Source organism: Neodiprion lecontei, chromosome 1, assembly GCF_021901455.1.
Source record: "Neodiprion lecontei isolate iyNeoLeco1 chromosome 1, iyNeoLeco1.1, whole genome shotgun sequence".
Taxonomy (NCBI): Eukaryota; Metazoa; Arthropoda; class Insecta; order Hymenoptera; family Diprionidae; genus Neodiprion; species Neodiprion lecontei.
Window position 1 is genome coordinate 26,719,614 of NC_060260.1, and position 19,627 is coordinate 26,739,240.

The 19,627-nt window shown below is 37.6% G+C and overlaps 1 protein-coding gene and 1 long non-coding RNA gene across 11 annotated transcripts; one reads left to right on the top strand and one right to left on the bottom strand.

Moving 5' to 3' along the window:
• Window positions 1-9,201: 9,201 nt before the first annotated feature.
• On the bottom strand, window positions 9,202-10,195 carry LOC124294931. The gene is made up of 2 exons (XR_006904824.1): window positions 9,756-10,195; window positions 9,202-9,416 (listed from the first exon to the last, which is right to left on the bottom strand). It is a non-coding gene; the product is annotated as an uncharacterized LOC124294931 (long non-coding RNA).
• Window positions 10,196-14,356: 4,161 nt separating this feature from the next.
• LOC107216751 (vacuolar protein sorting-associated protein VTA1 homolog) lies at window positions 14,357-19,621 on the top strand. Of its 10 annotated transcripts, none has more exons than XM_015654034.2 (9): window positions 14,357-14,593; window positions 14,833-15,306; window positions 16,096-16,113; window positions 16,213-16,260; window positions 16,339-16,407; window positions 16,491-16,526; window positions 16,595-16,624; window positions 17,905-18,168; window positions 18,254-19,621. In XM_015654034.2, exons 1-9 carry the CDS (start codon window positions 14,485-14,487, stop codon window positions 18,403-18,405), a joined length of 1,200 nt encoding a protein of 399 aa, XP_015509520.1. In that variant the 5' UTR covers window positions 14,357-14,484; the 3' UTR covers window positions 18,406-19,621. The 10 variants fall into 10 exon arrangements, with proteins under 10 accessions (XP_015509520.1, XP_015509521.1, XP_046585737.1 ...); XM_015654035.2 differs by having other exon boundaries at window positions 16,342-16,407; XM_046729781.1 differs by lacking the exon at window positions 16,339-16,407 and having other exon boundaries at window positions 14,358-14,593.
• The last annotated feature ends 6 nt before the right edge of the window (window positions 19,622-19,627 follow it).

Here is a 19,627-nt window from a genome sequence, read left to right on the forward strand (position 1 = left end):
TTAATTATACGCGAAGTAACGCCGCGCCTGTTGCCTACCTTTTGCCTGGTAAATAAATGAATATACCTGGAGTAATATGCAGCAGGATCCAAACCGCCGGCGTTGCAGCGTCCCTGCTGCGCTCACGTGCCGTTAAAGATTTCACTTCCACTCGCAAGTAACGTAATATTTATCCGTCTGAACCCGGCTTTTCTTCTCCGGTTCTGTATGCGAGGAAAGACGCTGGTTCCTTAAAGTTATGACAAGCCCCGGACCACCGAGAACAGGACTGGACGGCTCCGTTCGACCGAAGCTTTTGATGGATTACACCATGCGGTCGTCTCGAGGTTACAGAGATGCAGTTGGCCTTGTTTCGCGATTAAATTCATTTATATTTCATTGATCTCTTGCGAAATTCGCGCGTTGAGATCGCTCCTGCAACGAAATCAAACTCCGATGAGAAGAGAAATAATAATCATAGATTAAATAAAATCTCACGAATCAATTACCACGGTACGGTGAACATGGGATTAACTAGTTTCCGGAGAACGAACTTACTTATTTCACTTCATGTTTCCAGTGAAGTTGTGGAAATTGCAGGCATATACCTACCACCTTTCCCCGAGAATTTCTGTAGGTATTCGACTCGAGCTGGCACGTACATTATATACGTATATATACATATATATATATATATACCGCAGTTTTGTTCCAGATCGCTGAAGACTTTAACGAGTCGACTGGCGAACTTTGCCCTTTATTACACCCGCATCGAATAACCTCAGGCACGAAGTTTACACGCGGTTGGACCTCCCACCGCTTGCGGTTTGCACGCTAAATTTATGCAAATTCCACGACTCCATATTGGTCTCGTGCTGAGAAATCCACAGGCGGTACATCACCCGTACTCATGCTTCTCTACAACTTGTTTGCACATCTGCTTATATCGTCGATTTAGCCGGGATTTACTATTTTACTTGCCTTGCGTAGGATTTATATTGACAAAACTGCGAGTTTGATTATCCCGCGTGTGAAACTTGCTATTCGTACAAACCGCTTCGTGTGTTGACGTAAATGTGAGTTTGACGTGATTCGTGTCAACGAGCAGTATTTCGGAATTCGAAAATTAAATCAATTTTGAGATGTTCGTTAAGCTTATCGATGCTCATTTCTTTCAGTTTGTTATTCAACGCATTTCAGTGTAAGTGTTCCAATTCGTTTGAAATGAAGTCAGAATTCTTAAAAACAATCGGATCGTTTTATCTGAGTTTAACCTGGTTTCCTGAAATTTCCGGTGTGATTTCCAACCAAACTCATTGCGATCTCAAACGATCTAGTGTATCAAATCATTTCTCTATTTCAATCTTACGATGAAAATAACAAATTTCGATGAATATTACAAGAAACAATGTGAGGAAAATTTTTATCTCATTAATACAATGGGTTTCGAGATTTTTTCAAATATTGAAGCAGCAAGATATTTTTCCAAGAAGGTTCACAGTGACAGATTTAGTTTCGAACAGCAAATCAGCTTAACTTCTGGGCGATCTATCTTTCGGAATTAGATTTGAGAAAGAAAGATTTTTGTTTTTCGCGCTTCAAGTTACTATTTCCAAAATTTAATGAGCCCGAAGCAAAAATTCCTGGCTAACTGTGATTCGAGAAACTTGAATCAATTAAAATACGCGGAATTTATGGCTAATCCCGTAACCTTTCGGAGACTTCCAGGTAACAATTGCCAATTGAATATTTACGTATATAGACGCAGGTGAAATGATTTATAGTGACAAGTTATACCTGCCGGTGGAAAGTAAGAGTGTAGAGCGTATGTAAATACGTGTGTATGGGTAAACACGCGCGTGTATCGAGGGCGTCTGTAAAGTCCATTTAGATAAAAAGTGCATTAACTATGACGAACCAGAAGTTCGCCGAGACAGTATAGTATCTTGTTATATTCCGGAGTATGCTTTTAACATTTTTAAAACTCACATCTGTACATTAGTCGGTTCCACGATTTAATCTTCGACTTGCGTGATTTATTGGAAGCTGGAACGGATATTTTTGGCTGTATCCTGGTTGCGAAAAAAATCTCTTAAAAATGGGCCTTATCTTCGTGCGACATGAAAGCCTTGATTATTTCAAATTGCTACAGGACAGAGTCGAAGAAACTCGGGATCAATCTGTGGTCAAATTTTTTCATCGACAATCTCAGCCTCAGGGTCGATTCATTATTCGATCTTAATTATTGAAAATCGATGAATAATAACTTCGAAACAACGAATACCTTCATTTCTAGGTAAAAAATTATTATTTTCATTTCCTGTAGCTTGCGGCCATACCCTGGTATTTTTCTATTCACATATTCTTTTACCCTTTCTTTCCTGAGACACCGGAATCAAACAGCCTTCATCGAATTTATCATCTCCTTAACTTATCACGGGGAATTACATATGGCTTGGTGAAAGGCTTGGTTTGTACGCAGAATAATCGTCGAAATTCACGGAAACAAAGTATTATGCAACTGCTATTGTTCCCTGAAAGTAAAACGTGAAAAGAAGTTGGCTTTAATCACGTTTCCGTTAAAAACCCAATGGGTCATTCAATTGTGAATTTGATCCATCACAAGGAATCGCAATAGGCGAACTTAGGTTATTGGATGTTTTTTTTCTATATCAACTCTAACATAAGTCTCTACACAATTCTATTCTGCATCTTTCCATATTCCTTGCAGGTAAGGCCTTAAAAGTCTTGCCATCTCCCATAAGTGATCGGAGGTCGTCACTGCGCGCACTATAAGTACGTTTCACTGCTGTAAAGATTCATTTTTTCTATTATTTCGATTTATGCCTGACTTACCCTGAGCTAAGTAACGGCTCCGTTCGCATGGTGACTGTGTTTAAAATCCAGTGGTAATAATTGATACCAGTCATGTTTGTCACTGTGGTACAGAAATAAGTTTACCGATCATGACCCGATTATACTCAAAATGTACAGTGGCTGCCTGAGTTGAATCATGCAAAATTTTAACGTCCGAATTTCTAAGTCCACTCGAGCAGCTGCCGCAGCCTAGCATGGATCTTAATATATTGAACATTTATGCCCGCGGCTATAAAGTAATGAAGCTCTTGTGGATTGTACTCACAGAAATTCAAATTTCTTCCCATAATTTGTCATCGAAGGTGAGTACGACGGTGATCCTCCGTAGATAGTGCGTACATAACGTATGTGTGCATGTGTGTATGCTTAAGTAAACACGTATATGGTGGGGAAAAAAGTGGGAAGAAATGAAAGAAAATGAACGACCAAGAGCAGAGAACGTAAGTCTCAACAGCACACGAAGCGATATTTCTTAAGCGCAGGCTTTACGGGGCTGTGCGAACTGACCCTCTTGGCCTCGGTACTTTTTTAATTGCGACGAACAGCCACTGCAACCAACCAACGAACCATCTCCGAACGAGATGATGCTTATCCCGCGAAGCTTCTGCTCTTGAGAATAACTTAAAGTACCAATAAAACGAACTCAAATAAACCGTCCAGAAAACCATTCTGCAATACGGAGATTAACGCAGTTTCTTATACAGCCGTATGAATTCGATATTCAATATCGTCCTGCTTGTCCCTGACACTTGTCTTATCATTGATCAATTTACTATCCTTTTCTACATCATTTGAATGCACTGATTTCACCTCGAAAATATTTTAGGCTAATCGAATCAATCGCCTCAAGGGAGATGCTTTTTCATCCTCTTATACGTATCCGTACTTTAGAAATTTTGGAATCTAAATACGTCGAAGATGTTACGAGGAGCTCTGACTGGACACTTTCGAAAACAAGGATACGTAAACGATATCAATAATAACTTTTAAACTTAACGTCTTAGGTGAGGTTAGCCACATGTCCAATTTTTATAAGCTCGATACGTGAAACAAATGTGTAGATGATAATATTAAGCTAAACGTGAAAGTTTTTATGATAATTTAAAAGTCCTACTTAATTTATGTTTAAATTTTTCTTCAAAGTGTGAAGTAAGCGATATATGATGGACAGAAAGCACATAGAGAATTATAATACAGAGAATATCAACCAAATGACATTTGGTGAGTACAGCCAATATTCATTGAACTATAACTCTTTCGTGCCATCAGAGTTGGGCAGAAAAAAAATCGAGAGTTAGAAAAGAACCTCAATACAATATGTAGGTATATATAATGTTGTAAGCGTGATGCCAGCTCGTGCTCAAAAAAAGGATTTCAAACCGAAGCGTAAGCACACTTGGATAGAACAAATAATCTGGAGATATTTGAAATCTCGGAATAAAATACGATAGGCTAACTACCCACTGTTTGAACGGTTCTCTTGAAAAACCATATATTGCGTCATCGACCGACTATACATCCAACCGATTCTCATTTACCTTATTTCCATCGGGGTATCCTTCAACGGCGACGAAATATCATAGGTCAAGTTATCACTTGCAAAAACAAACGTAAATAGAAATTAGAAGAAAAAACAAAACTTAATTATTAAACGATTTGTGCGTCTGACACAGTTCCGTAAGTATTATAATTCCCAGCAGCTATTCGTGAAAGCGATGAGCATCGGTGTTAACCTAGCGAAAAATTATCGTACCATTAATTTAAACTATCATTTTGTAGCACTTGACTTAAAAGTCACAGAAATCTCACGTTCTTCAATGTCGACAAGTACTCGTCGACACTCTTTTAATTTCGTTTACATTTTCTAATTTCTGTCGAATTACCGTTGAACATCTAGAAAACCAATATTCGAAACAACGGCATTTACGGCAATACGAAATGTGCATCTGTAACTTGAAAAATATGTCAATTTTGGCGCAAGGAACAAAATTTATCATCCATATTATTATAAAAATCACTTCCAACGGTGCGAAACTAGAATCCTAGAGCGTTCTTTTCCTTTAGGCTATATTTCGCTTCGATCCAACGCTACAGTCGTTATTCCGTACCCGGATTTGCGGTATCGCTATAATTATTGCAACGGCATATACGGCGTATATAATCATACCGCATGTAATTTTTCCATTTCTTTGAAAGAACTCGACCACTGTGAAATTATTGATTCTCTGCGCATTCGAATAAACGAAGGCGACATCGATTCTCGGAACAAAGGAAAAAGGTATTTTCTAAATAAGAGGATACGATTTGAGAAGTTGTAATAATCTTTTTTACCTTCCATTAATTATTATTGTTCGCTTAGCATGCAGAAAAAAGACCATAAACGCCTCGGTTCAAAAGTAGGATCTCAGTATCACCAATTTTTAGTATCGAATCGAGATCCAATCGTTACTATAGGTACACTGAGAGAAATTTTTAGCTCCGGTTACCGCTCAGTCCTTAAGTATTTTCATTTTTTACCACAATCGAAAAATATAGTTCTAGGTAGAAAATGAAAATTAGTTTTCTAGCCGTTACCAGAAAGTCTAGTATCCGTTACTATTCTTTCTCATTACGATCAGTGTTGCTATATTTTCTTGCAACTGTTGCGAAAATTGAATGTTTCTAGTTACTATAGGAAATGAATTTTTTCTCACTGTATAATAACGCAATGTATAAGAAATAAATTTGTCGAACCAAGTTAGAGTATGCGACAATTTCTTTAGCTCTTAATGGACCCACCTTTGCTATTATTATTGATACTTCGATCATGATCTTTGTTAGTGGCATTACCATTTATTTTTGTACAGACCACTCCGCGGCACGTGCTGCGCTATCTTGGCGCATTTATCAGTTACGCGCTTTTACACTCATCGCATCACACGCACCCTGGAGACGTGTCAGATTTCACGGTCTGAGGATTATCTGTATCCGCCTCGGAAATCCCAAATGCAAATAGCGAAGAATAAAATAAAAGTCACAAGTCAAACTGAATCACGCTTGCGTCACTTCAAAGTCACCTAATATTATTCCAATCCTAATCGACAGTCGTTATGTTACATATTACATGTATACATATATATACCACACACATATAAGCCCACCGTTTGATATCCATACCGACTTGTCGATTCTATTAGCATTCAATTATTTACGTACATTTTATTTGTTAACTTTCGTTCAAATCGTTCACGCATTTTTTTCAGAATTTTCTCAACGAGTCGCGGAGAAATTTCACGAACTTCAGCCTATATGCAGCGGGGAGTAATTAGACGAATAAAGTCACCTCGCCTACCTCGCAAAGGATTTATTCATACCGCAATATCGAGAACGAAGCTCATTAGCATACGATGCTCGAAAGCACTTAAGCCTACAGGTTTAATGCGACTTCAACTCCTTCAAGTCAATCAATATTTCGGGGCCATGCAGCCCGTAACCCGCGACTAATGTTCCAGCCTGACCTGTCGCAATCTAACAAACTATCAACCGGCTACTTCGTTTTTTGACATCTTATTATTTCTTTTCACTCCTTTTTTCCAGCAATAATTACATACCTATCACCTATTCGTATCAGGTGTGTACCTGCATCATGTTCCAGATCGAATCGCTCGGCTACAACGCGTCATATATGCTCACGTGTGAGCTTTAAGCACGGATTTTGAAAGATAATTTTTGACAAAAGCAGCAAAGTCTTTGACACCACTCATTTATTTGCCGTTTTGCCAGTAGGTATTATAACAATTTCATCCAAGCGGTAAAATTTGAACGACGAGTCGACCGATGTATACTTATAGAAATGCAAGTGGAACGGGGAAAGTGAACTGCAAAACGCGTGATTGGATTCGATTATAGTGATTCCAGGACTCGGTGTAAACATAGGCAAGAAGCTGCGAGTGCACGTCGATGCATTCCCCACGAATCCCTGTTACGTAACATCGACTGTTTCAGCAATTCAGTTGGTTTCCTTTGACTCGCCCAGTCGGGGTTACTGTGTAATTTATACCTTTCGGTGTGCAAACACGAAAAATGCAAATCTCATTGGATTGTGGACTCGTTGCAAATTAGCAGCTCTTACAGAGACCAGTGAACTGTTTCAAATGCATGACTTCCAAGGGCGCGCTAAGGCATAAGAAGGAGGAGGAACTAAAAGAGCACAAAATGCAGCTATTGGTAAGCGAAGTGGAAGCAGTAGAAACACAAAAGAGTCAGATGGTTGCATCGTGACATTAAAATATTCCTCACAAGTGGAAGCTCGATATTGCATGATCGTTACATTAACAACAGGGCGTTTAAGAATGACCTATTAAAAATTTAAAAAAAAAATTAATTAAAATACCTATTTTCGCGGATAAATGACTGTTGTTTCATGAATTCATGCAGTTAACATTAAATCCTATAAACTTTGTGACAAATTTTTGTGTCAAGCAGATCGAAATTGCGCGGAAGATGTAGATATAAAAATTAATTCGTGTTGCCCGGTAGGCTGTAGAACAAGTTGTCTACACTTGAGCGTAAAGAAGCCAAACGTAATCACGCATTCGGAATAATTAAAAGATTAACATACACGTCGAGCTAATAATTACCTTACGCGTATACCTATCCCACATTTCTCTTATGCCAGAAACTCAGCGTGAATACCAATCGTAAGGAAAGGCACACTCTCATTAAACAGGTTATTTATTCAGTACTATCTTCATTAAAACTTCCACAATACAAACAATATTATCCAGTTTTGGAAGGTTCGATAAATATTTAAAGAGCTCTCTCAACCGAAAAGACATCGTTACATCCCGGTGTGAAAATTACATGGGAAATACATTCCATAATCCGTCTGTAAGTAACTGATGATTTTCTAATTTGTTTCTTCTTTCTCGTTCATTGCGTCTTCTCGCTTGTACATCTCCGATCAGTACGAACGGATGATATCGAAGCTTCTTTGATAAGCTAGATATGAACTGTATAAATTTTTTCGGGTCAACCGGGTGAACCTCATTAACCATTGATAAACATTCGGCGTGACTGATAATCGCAAACACTTATAACCAAGTTTCACGAATGAATGAGCAATTATTCACAGGGCGACGAGAAATTTTTTTTTTTTTTTTTTACTTTATATTTGAATAAATAAATTTTGATTCCATGCATCGAATAATAACCAAAATATTCATTTATTGCTTATAAAGTTTGCTTTCGTTATTCTTGCGGTGATTATAATATGGGTGCCTATTGGGGAAAACAAGGAGAATGTTTTTACCAAGATGTGACGACCTCGAACGACTTTATCAGAGGCAGTGTAATGAGAACATCGTGGGAGATTACGATTTGGGTTCGACACGAGAAAGTTCAGACAAACATAGAAGAAGTACGAAAAATATTAATTTTTCAACGTTGTTTATCGATTCTTTGACATTTGGAGTTGATTATTAAATATTATGTTTGAATAAAAGTAATTGAAATGCGAAACTGAAGTTTGTTTGCCAAACCGTATATCTCTCGTGGCAATGAGTGTAAAAAATACCTAGTGCAAATTAATTTCAACTATCTTAGCTTCTGATAAAGCCAGCGAGAATTTAAAAAAAAATCAAAGTTCGAACAATCACGCAGAAAATGTTTGTATTATGAAAGCAAGTTGAACTACACCGATACAAATGACCGCTGAAAGGGTTCAATCTTTACAGCCTGCTCCAAAAGTACAAGATTTGGGGGGGGGGGGGGGGGGAGATTTTACCCTCTTTGCTTGTCGGGGTTTGTTAGTTACAATAAATGTTTGAAAAAATAGGTAATTTTACTTAAAATCCGAAATATCGTTCTCGTATCTACAAAAGCAAACTTTATTTAATAAAACCATTTTTTCTTTCATTAGTTACGTGGAAAAAATCAAAATTTTACTTCTGGAACCCAAACCCAAAATTCGTGTTCACCGTTAATTACAAGGATATTATATGCGTTCTATCGTCTAAGCTTTTCTTGTAGGATAATCATTGACTGGCGTCTACCTACCGCTGAAATATTGAAGCGGCAATAAACACCAACAACAAAGTGAAGGAACCAGTTTAAATATTAACCAACTCCCATAGCATATACGTGCTCGTATACTTATCTATGTCTATTTATCAATCGATCTGACTTCATAGTATAACATTACACTCGTCAACGGTGACAGAGGCAAAAACTTCGGGTAACACATAATTAAAATAACCACTTCTGTATTTGCATACATCCAATACCTGCTGCCGAATACGCGACGATCAGCTGTCGTAGCCTTTTTTTTCAATTTATCAAAGGGACGAAAAAACGAGATAGACGAAATTAAACTTCGCATCTACGATGACGAAACGCTTTATTTTTTATACTTCAACGAATGTAATGTAGTACGGTTATTATCCACAAGACAACCAATATTACTATTGCAGTAATTATAACGATCCTGCTCTGCTGGAAATAATTCGGTGGCGAAGGTTGAATCACTGTGTGTACTGTTCCTGGTGACGATCCAGGCGGAGCGTGTATCATTCCAGGATGGCCTGTGGTGAATATTATTTCTATGAATAAAGTCTGACGGAGTCAACAGACACGCTTAATTTTGATCCTGGGTATGTTTGACGACAGTTTTCAATTTTCGTATGACAAATCAGCTTCCGCATATCTTTCGAAAGTTGCAATTAAGTATCGAATATCGTCGTAATAACGGTTTTAAAGTGTCGTCGGTAGTTATACATTATCACACAATGACGGAAACTCGTCGATATCCGGTATACATTATTTTATACATACGCCAATGAATGTAACGAAGGAAAAAACAGCAAAAAACAATTGTTCCGATAAAAATCACGGGAAAAAACACAATGCTGTACTACACTCACGTATGATGTTGCCCATTATTGCGGTTAGCGCGTGAAACTCTCTTCGAATATCAAGTTTTGTCCAGTTTGGTGGCAACGAATTGTTGGCTACTGACTGCAGTTGACCAGTATAATACTCGACGCTTCGCCGAGTAGAGACTTGACTTATCTAATAAAACCGCGGCACAATTTCGGAAGATGAGTCACTCATTAGCGATCCAGTAATACAATATGACCGCAGTTATTGCGTTACAAATTCACATAATTGCGAAACTGCGCATGGCACTAAATTCTGCAGTCTGATATGAACTTGAATTAAAATGCGCAGTTCGTTGGAATTCTCTCTATCTTTATACAGCTGTAGGATGCTTGATCAATCCAAAATTAAAGTCCCCCTGTGTATTCGTAGTATGTAAGATGGGACTTGGTGACGTTGACGATAATCGGATCGCGATGACAACCTTCTGCTCGCACCGCGACGGCGACGTTGGGTGCCACTGAAATTTGTTCGTTGTGCCCCTCCAGTGGGCGTACAAAAACAGGACTATAAAGGGATCAGGGTACCAGGATGGATTAGGAAGCTCCTGGAGCGGTACCCCATAGCGAGTTATAGCTGGAGGGGCTGAGGTGGGACACCCTACATAGCAAGTTATAGGGTCGTCAATCAGCACCATAAACCTGACAATGGAAACACCGTAAAACGAATAGGGCAACATGGCTTAGCATCTGGTCTTCGCGAGTAGGGAGGAAGTAGGCTAACGTTGCCGCCAATGCCACCGATCCATCATTTTATACTGGAAAAATTTCTCTCGATACCTACGTGTAATTAATGTACGAATCTAGTGATGTATTGCTGTAAAAATCATAGAGGATTTTGTGAGCATTGTCAGCTGCGTAAGTCCGGCTGTGGGTACATATTTCTTCAGCGTAATGGTGTTCAGATTGGGCTCTATAACCCAGCTACACGTGTCTGGTCCATTCATTTATTTATCGCGATGAGAAATCTTCGAAAGTTGATTGATAAAACCTATCTCAATACCTCATTGGCTATTTATCACCCATATAGCTGACAATAACTAATTTCAAACGTCATCGCACGGCGGGGGATTTATACGCACATGAAGCTATAATATACTCATGTGTCGTTGCCTGCATGACCACCGAATTAAAGCGTAAGTACGAATGTAGTGATTCAATCCTCGATAAAGATCGATTGTATTCTCGCATAGTAAATCGAAACGTCGTGGCGTCTACTTTTCTTTTTTTTTTTTTATTCTGGAATTATATGTGTTGACGGAAACTTTCTATCACGTCAAGTTTTTGACTAAAATTGATCCGGTTGGAACAAAAGATACTTTTTCGATCACTTTCAGTAGAGCGTAGCTCCAATATCGAACATGACAGGTAAATTCTATTATAAGATTCGAACTGAGCGTCATGACAACCTGTTGGGAGGATCTTCGTCTGGTCCACGATGCAACAAAAGTGAATCTTGTCAAGAGCAATGAATTCTATACGTGACTGCAGGCACTTCAGATTTATATATGATTTTTGTTTCTTATTCATGTGCGCGCGGTACGTAAAATAGTTTAATGTTATTTGGGAGGCTCTCTCTCCAGTTACGCAAGCAATAGATGTTATAAGTACCAATGTACGCTATATCGCTTCGAGCTTGCAATTTCTACAACACTAATTACCATTCATGTTATTCGATGTAGCAAGTAGCAGTTATTCCTTGACTTGTTGCACTATCGGTGTCATTTACTCGGCGTTATGTCAGGCAACAAACAGGCATTGAGCAGCCGTGAAATATGGTAGATATGCGGTCCGTACTGGGCGCATTTCCGTGCTTGACAGATTCGTACAAGGCAGTTGCTAATCGAGTACCTTCCAGTTGCGGTAACGCTATCAACTACTCGGTGATTGAATCAGAAAAAATACTGCAATTATTTATTACAGCATAATGCGCTTTTGCCTAGGATTGTGATGCACACAATCCTGTAACCATTCGCATTCATCTTATATCTTGGGGGTATGTAGATATACGTACATATTGTATGCCTATATTATGATTCAGTAAGTTATTCATCAGTAAATAATTTTACAAAGTACAAACTCCACGCATCATCTGTGTACACCCATCATGACTATCTGTACGATCAAAATATTGAGTAGTGATAAAAGAAAACAAAAAACTCCTGCCGGAGCTTTATGAGTTATACTATTCTCGAGTGAACGATATTCCACTTTACACTCTAATAAAATTACTGTCATATCAGGAAACTACAATTTCGAACATGAAATTATAAGCACTCACCAACAATGAATTATTTACTATATACTAGTACGGAGGAAATACTTCTAATTTCTTCTTAGCAGAATCAGATTATTATATTTACATAAAATGCTGGACTTTTCATCGTAGACTATAAAAATTTTCAACGCAAGTCTAATGATTCCCAAATTCGGTATCGGTAGGGTGGGAAGCATCTTCTTTCTGTATGTGTACGTTTTTGTACAGTATGATTACCTGTGGTCATATAATGATGTAATTTCTTTTGTAAACTTACCCTAGTAGCGTTCTGAGGTAAATCTGCCTATAATAAGCTGCAACAGCAGACATGATGTGTCTACTTCCATATTTAACTGCAGGTCTGACATCAGAATCTGCATTATTCTAAGCGTTGCATAAATCTGTTGTTAGGTGGCAAAAAGTTTCTGTCAGAAAACTCTGTATTGATTCTATAGAAAGACTTCCCACAGAGTTTTCTCAAATTTTTGCGACTGAAGGCAACGCTAACAGGATAGATGTTATCCACAGTGCAGATCAAACCAAACGTATTAGCTTCAGAATTTTTAGAGAAAAGGACAGCAGGATAATTCTTGAATCTATTAAAAAGTCATTGAAAATTACTCTTATGTGTAAAAATAATTCATTAGTATACTCTTGTTTGAAAATAACTATTCAATGTATTGCATTTTGCACGGAAATGGCGTACATTTCTAGTTCGCTTGCAATTGGAAATATGGATCGTGATCTATCAATTGATCGAACAAGAATAAATATCGGAACCATTCCGAGTACCGAGTAGCCTGATCACGCCGTTAACTTACCGACGTACATAGATCATCAGTTAGAAAGATCGCGTCCAGTTTCTAGACGTGCAACGTCAGCAGGTAAGGTCGACTGGTCTTACCCGCGTGGCAAATACAAAAATCTCGAAACTCGAATGGAAACAGAAATCTGTCATTTGGCCATCTTCAGAGAAGAGCCACGCTTGCTTGTTTTATGCGTTTGGGGTATCAGCCTCTTCCGACACAAAACAAATTTTTGAACCCAATTATCGATGGTGAAGGTATATCGGTAACCGCGTCTCTGTCACTCCGTATACTACGATGTCAGGACACTGCAATTATTTCCACGCTCTCATCTCGCTCTCACCAGCTTCAGAACATTACGCCTGACGCCGTGTGCGACAGCAATTCGGTAAACACTGGCTAGCTTCGTGCGTAGCCGCTGTGCGCAGCTCGCACTGACCAATCGAAACAATCGAAATTTGCCCGCGAGCAACGAGGCTCACGGGGTATCAGTTGCTTTTGAGCAGCGCAGAGTCGTGTAATTCCAAGAATATAAATATTACGCTAATACAGAATAAGTAATTCGATAGATAATCGCGAATGAAGAATAAAACTGTACTGTTTTAACTGTGTATCAGAGGTGGCTGATTTTGTGTACATTCGTCAAGAATAAACCTGACTATAGTCGAAAATATTTCTCTTCTGATCACAAAAACTAAGTTTTTGAAGTATCATAATGACTTTCTTTATTTTGAGGTAATGGAAATTGAATGAAAACCATGCATTAAGCAGTCACATGAATCGTGTTGATTAGTGTAATTTGAAGCAGGCGTTTTTCCTTGGTATCCATCTTGTCTGACACCTGCGTGATAGCAATAACGCAATAGTTTGTATATTTTTCTAGTTCTGTTAATTTTATTCTTGCTCAAATTCAGCCAGAATTAATGTGTAAGTTTTCCATATTGTGTTCAGAATTATAAACAGCTCGAACTTTCCTAGTCAAGTCGGTGCTAATGCCAGTAGTAAATGGAATATGCAGTTTATCGCTCTGGGTCGTCAGATTCATGAACAATGGCAGTAAAATATTTCGATATTGATAATATTCTCTTCTCAATCGTAACTTTAATCTCGTAATCGTTAAGCACATGAAAGAAAGCAATTTCACACTATTGTTCGTGAGTAATTTGAAAAATGATGGGGTGTGATCTCATGTGCATCGGTCATGAATGCAGCAGCTTGATTATAACGTCACGATAGATCCATTGAATCTTTCTCTGCCTAGCGGCTCGTTGGTTCGCAAACATTACAAACGTTAGCAAATTTATCAAAGTAACCTTATTAGACAATATTTGTAATTTGATCATTCTCAACCACACTTACAGTTCGGTGTGTTATACACTGATGTATACGCTCTGAATTATCGACTGCTTTCTTCATGCTAACAAATGTTGGTTACCGACATAGCGAATACTGCGAGTCGAAGAGATTCTTAATCCTGTCGCCGCGGCATAATCTCAGGCTAGGTTGCATGCATCTTGAATGACATCATTTCGTTATTAGTTAACTTCAGCGTGCCCGCAAAGCCGCAGTGCGACGTTACTTTCGTAAACTTGTGCGAAGTTTCAACAGACTTGCGAATGTAATATCCCATTGACGAACAAATATTACAAAAATGCCGACGTTGAACCTCCCGGAGTGTCCAACTCCTTTAAAGAGCATTCAACACTTTCTGAAGGCTGCCACAGAACATGATCAGCGGGATCCTGTTATCAGTTATTGGTGTAAGTACAGTAGTTTGACGTTTACGAAGGTGTGTTATTTTAGACACATGATCAGGTACGATCGAATTATGAGAATATCCGTTAATATTTTATTCTTCTTATTGTTAGACTGTAATGAGCGAATATATTTCAACTGCGAAGTTATTTTCGTCACTACTTCGTTGTTGATTGACTTTTTGAGAAAATCGTTGGATGCCTAATACCTTATCAATTAGCTTTACTAGTCACTGTTATTTCAGGTCGCCTACACGCTTTACAAACGGGCTTAAAACTGTCGACCAAAACGTCAGAGGAAACTGGGTTTCTATTAAAATTGATGGACTGGTTGGAGCAGACAAAAAAAACCCAGCATGAAAACGAAGCGATAACAAATGAGGTTGCTGCTCAGGCTCATTTGGAGAATTATGCACATAAATTGTTCATGTATGCAGACAGCAATGATAGAGCTTCAAATTTTGGAAAAAATGTTATCAAGGCGTTCTATAGCTCTGGCGTAATATACGACGTGTTGACGACGTTTGGTGAGCTTAGCGAGGAAGCTGCTCAAAACAGAAAGTACGCCAAGTGGAGGGCTGCGTACATACATAATTGCTTGAAGAATGGCGAGACCCCTGTCCCTGGCCCAATGAAAGGTGAAGGCGAAGAAAACGAGGATGCAGATGCCGATGCTGCTTCCGGACCACCCGGAAACATACCTTCAACTTCTGGCTTAGGTGAGCTTAATTGAGATGAGAACGAGTTTCCAACGTGATGTGTCAAATCAAATGCCTTGCCAGTTTACTTAAAGTTCTTGTTTTTTATCCTCGAGATACGTGATTTCAACAAAAATTTGTTACTGTTGTTGAAGTTTCTGTATTTTGTAGTGCATGAGTCGCAATTGCTACTTGGATAATATTAGCCGAGCCATGATCGCATAACCAACTATGAGTTGTAGCATAATTAAATGCTCTTTAGGTTCTAGTTGCATACCCTAATCAAATAGTACAGGCCCCATACTACTCGTTAAAAAACTTTATGTAATAATGTTATTTACGAGTATTATTCGTTGAACAACGCTCTTAAATAATTAGGTACGAATTTTTTGAAAGAGCTGATTTTGGTATTCTCGCTTCAATTTTCAACGTATATATTTACACCAGCAGTATATTCGAGAAGTTGTAGTTCCAAAATGATTACTAGGGAAATTGGTCAATGGGTGTTCATTTTGGAAAATTGTTCTAAAATTTCGTGTAATATTTTCTTGCAAAGACAATATGTATGCTTTAAAAATTTTATGAGACTAAAGACTGAATGAATTTATTCTGAATGGGCAATGTTCCATAAGTAAAAAGCATACCAGAAAAGTGTACGATAAAATGAAATGAATACATCATAAGGTACGATAGCAATCCACTATAGGGCACAATTTCTTTATAACAATCTTTTCTCTAATGCGTAATGTACTTGAAAATATTTATTTTTTATTCTGCCTAATAATGTAGGTATATTTTTATGCTCTCAAGATGCTGATGGAAATAGTGGTAATAATCAACATTACAGTTCTCGTGTATTTGATATGAAACTGATTCGATTATTAAGTTTTGATATCCATACATATATCTTGTAATTGATTTATGCAGGAGAGGCGCCTGATCAGCCTGAACAAAGAGAATCTGATTCAATCCCAGGTATAAGAAATAGATGTTTTGTAATTTACGTTTAATTTCTTTTATCTAACATCAATTTGTAAACGTAAATCAATTTAGCAGCTGATCAGGCAGGTGAACTGAAATCTGAAACCGACGACCCTCCTGAATATGAGGTTTCAGAGCCAGGTATAAGAGAATTAGTTTTAATTAACAGACTAACAACAAAAACTTGACATTCTATTTTTTGATTTGTAATTATCGTTTATCAGCTGATGATCCTGGGACAGAACCAGAAAATGACTCAGGTAAATAGCTACAAGAAATATGATAGATTTGTGCGTGATATTTACCATTTTTATTTTATAATCTTCAGCTGAGGAGAACCAGGAAAATGACGATGAAGGTACACCTATAGATTATGTAAAATACATGTGCTTTTCAAAATTGGTTCCAAATGCATTTACTAATTCCGAACTAACAATGACCAATGGTAAATATTAGGGGCGGTGTCAAAGTTCCGAATTTGAAAAGTTCCGAAGGCGCAGAATTCCGAACTTTTTGGTGACGAAACTTAAAGTAAAGAAACAAAACTTCGAGTAATCATTAAAATTACGAATGGCCAGAAAACCAACGGCTCAAAGTTCCGAAATGCAAGATTCCGAAAAGTAAAGTCCCGATAGAGCAAAGTTCCGAAAAGCAAAAATTCCAATAGAACAAAAAACTTGAAACAAAATTTATTCAAAATTTTATGTACTACAAATTTGGTTCACACCGTTTTTAATGTTTCATTAACCATTAACTATATATTTAGCAATAACCATGTTAAAGAAAGTTTGATGCGCTATAAATAAAAACCTATACATTATACAGAAAAAAGTTTCTAATACAAGTTATAGGAAATTTTATCATCCACAAAATCTATTGTTACGACATTTTTGTCGAGTGCGGGTAAAAAATCAAAAAAACCAAAAATCAGAATGGTCTGCATGAAAACAGTCTTACGATGGCTCATTTTATACTCCTTATTCTTTTCGCACTTTCGGAATTTTGTCTTTTCGGGATTTTGTCCTGTCGGAATTCCGCGTTTTCGGAACTTTGCACTTTTGGAACTTTGAGCGTCGGATTTTCGACCTTTCGAAAGTTTGATGTTTCGTCAAAGTTTTATTTCTTTACTTTAAGTTTCGCCACGAAAACATTTGGGATTCTGCGCTTTCGGAACTTTTCGAATTCGGAACTTTGACACCGCTCCAAATATTATTGTAATTTTAAGTTCATAACACAACCAAGTATGCGAAAAATTTTGCTAATAGCATAATGTCCAGTTAATATTCACTAACTGCATTCATCTACACCCTGATCATTACGCAAATATGAAAAAACAGGTACGCACAGCTTGTAAATTCATCACGTATCAGGTTCAAACAGGGTTGAGGTGACAATTTATTAATTAAATTATTATCATTACATTTACAGGAGCTTCAATCGAATATTATGTGATGTCAATAGCAGTTTATTATTTGCCTTTTATTCTCTAGTATTTTTATCTTTTCAAAAGATCGTATCAAATTCAGGGATATTTAAACTGTTGGCTTTACGTGTACCTTTCACATACTTATCATAAAATCATTGCTGAACGTTTTCTTCTGCAACTGCATTTATAGAACAAAATAAATTTATTTTCAGGGGGAATCTCACAGCCTGGACCACCATCTGGCACAGATGCCTTCGGTTTTCCGTCAGTTCCTCAGAGTTCAGCACATAATTTCCCAGTACCACCCAGTAATCCGAGTCAAGGTAATCTGCCTTACCCAAATTTACCTGGTTTCAATAGCACCCCGATGAGTCCAACTCCTTACAATCCAACACCGGCTCCCACTCCCACCCCCACTAACGTAACGCCGAGCCAACCATCGGCTGAAGACTACAAAATTACACCAACTGCGGAGGGTGAGATTGAATTTTGGCGTAAGATTACATTTCGGAAAACTGATTCTATATTATTTTGTGAAATGTAACTATTAATTACATTTAGGTGGAGTTTCTTTGGACATAGAACAGATGAACAAGGCACAAAAATACGTTAAATGGGCTGGAAGTGCATTAAATTATGACGATGTGTCGACAGCAGTTGAGAATCTGAGAAAAGCGTTACAGCTTTTGACTACCGGCCAGGACCCTGCTTAGTTGTCAAAACAAATTGTTGCATTTATGCACATACATACCTATTTGTCCACTCCGTAAACTGGCAAGAAACGCATCACTTGACACACATTCTTTCCACAACCTTATTTTCATACCTGGTGGTCTTTTATCACAATACTTGCTTAATCGAACGGGAAAAAATCTATAGAATAAATTGTTATTCTTAACTGTGATAAATTTGAATCACTTCTTGTTCGTATTGTGTATTTCACTTTTTGTAACATCAGTGACCCGTTTCATTCCGTTATTCCTCTATAAAATATATGGTGCCAGCCAGTGCTTGAATAAACATAGTGTCAAGTTAAGTTGTCCAGTATCAGTAGTTGGCAAGCTTTTATTACAAATTAACACAAGCCCTTAAAACTAATATACGATAATAAATAGAAAATAAACGTGAACTTCTCCGTTACTATCCATGGCTAACATCGAATACGATTCTTTTTTCCTTTTAATGAGTTGAGTAAAATTTTGCTGTAAGTTTCGTTAAGTGGTGAGCACTGCATTTTTCCCAGTATTTTGAAAAATGCTTATTCCGAATTGTTATTTCATTGTAAAATATAGTCACGGATCTGCCTGCTAAAGATATAACGTAGGAATGGTTAAGCTCGCAAGGAAGTATAACCAGTACTAAATAATCAGAAAATAACTATTTGCCTAAAGAGTAGATACGTGCGGTAAAGTTAGTGTATTTTTCTTATTTCACACGCACACACATTTATATGCGTAAAGTAAGATAAACTATATATATATATCTCGATCTAACAATTTGTAAATAATACAGTTAATACGTATTCACTGGATACCAGCTACGTTTAACAAAGATAAACTCATGTTAATAAAAGAAGATCTTATCCAACTCGAGTACACCTTATCAATCCCGCAGTCGTTGAACAAGGATACCATAAACATACTTGGGTACCAATGATGAAGAAAAGGCCAGGTTTAATTTCGGATTTCACAGCACTTTATATTTTCGAAGGACATTATTCGACATCAAATCAGACAGGTGTGTGTATTTTTTACATTTTTTACTTCTCTTTGTTCATAAAAATTCATTATCATAGTATAACTCAGTGATTTCTCATATATGTATATACATATACTTTTGTTTTCGGTCTACTGTCGTGCGGTGGATAACTCAGAGGCATACATGTATCACATTGGGCTTTGTTAATAAGTTCGATTAACTCTATTAAAACCTGAA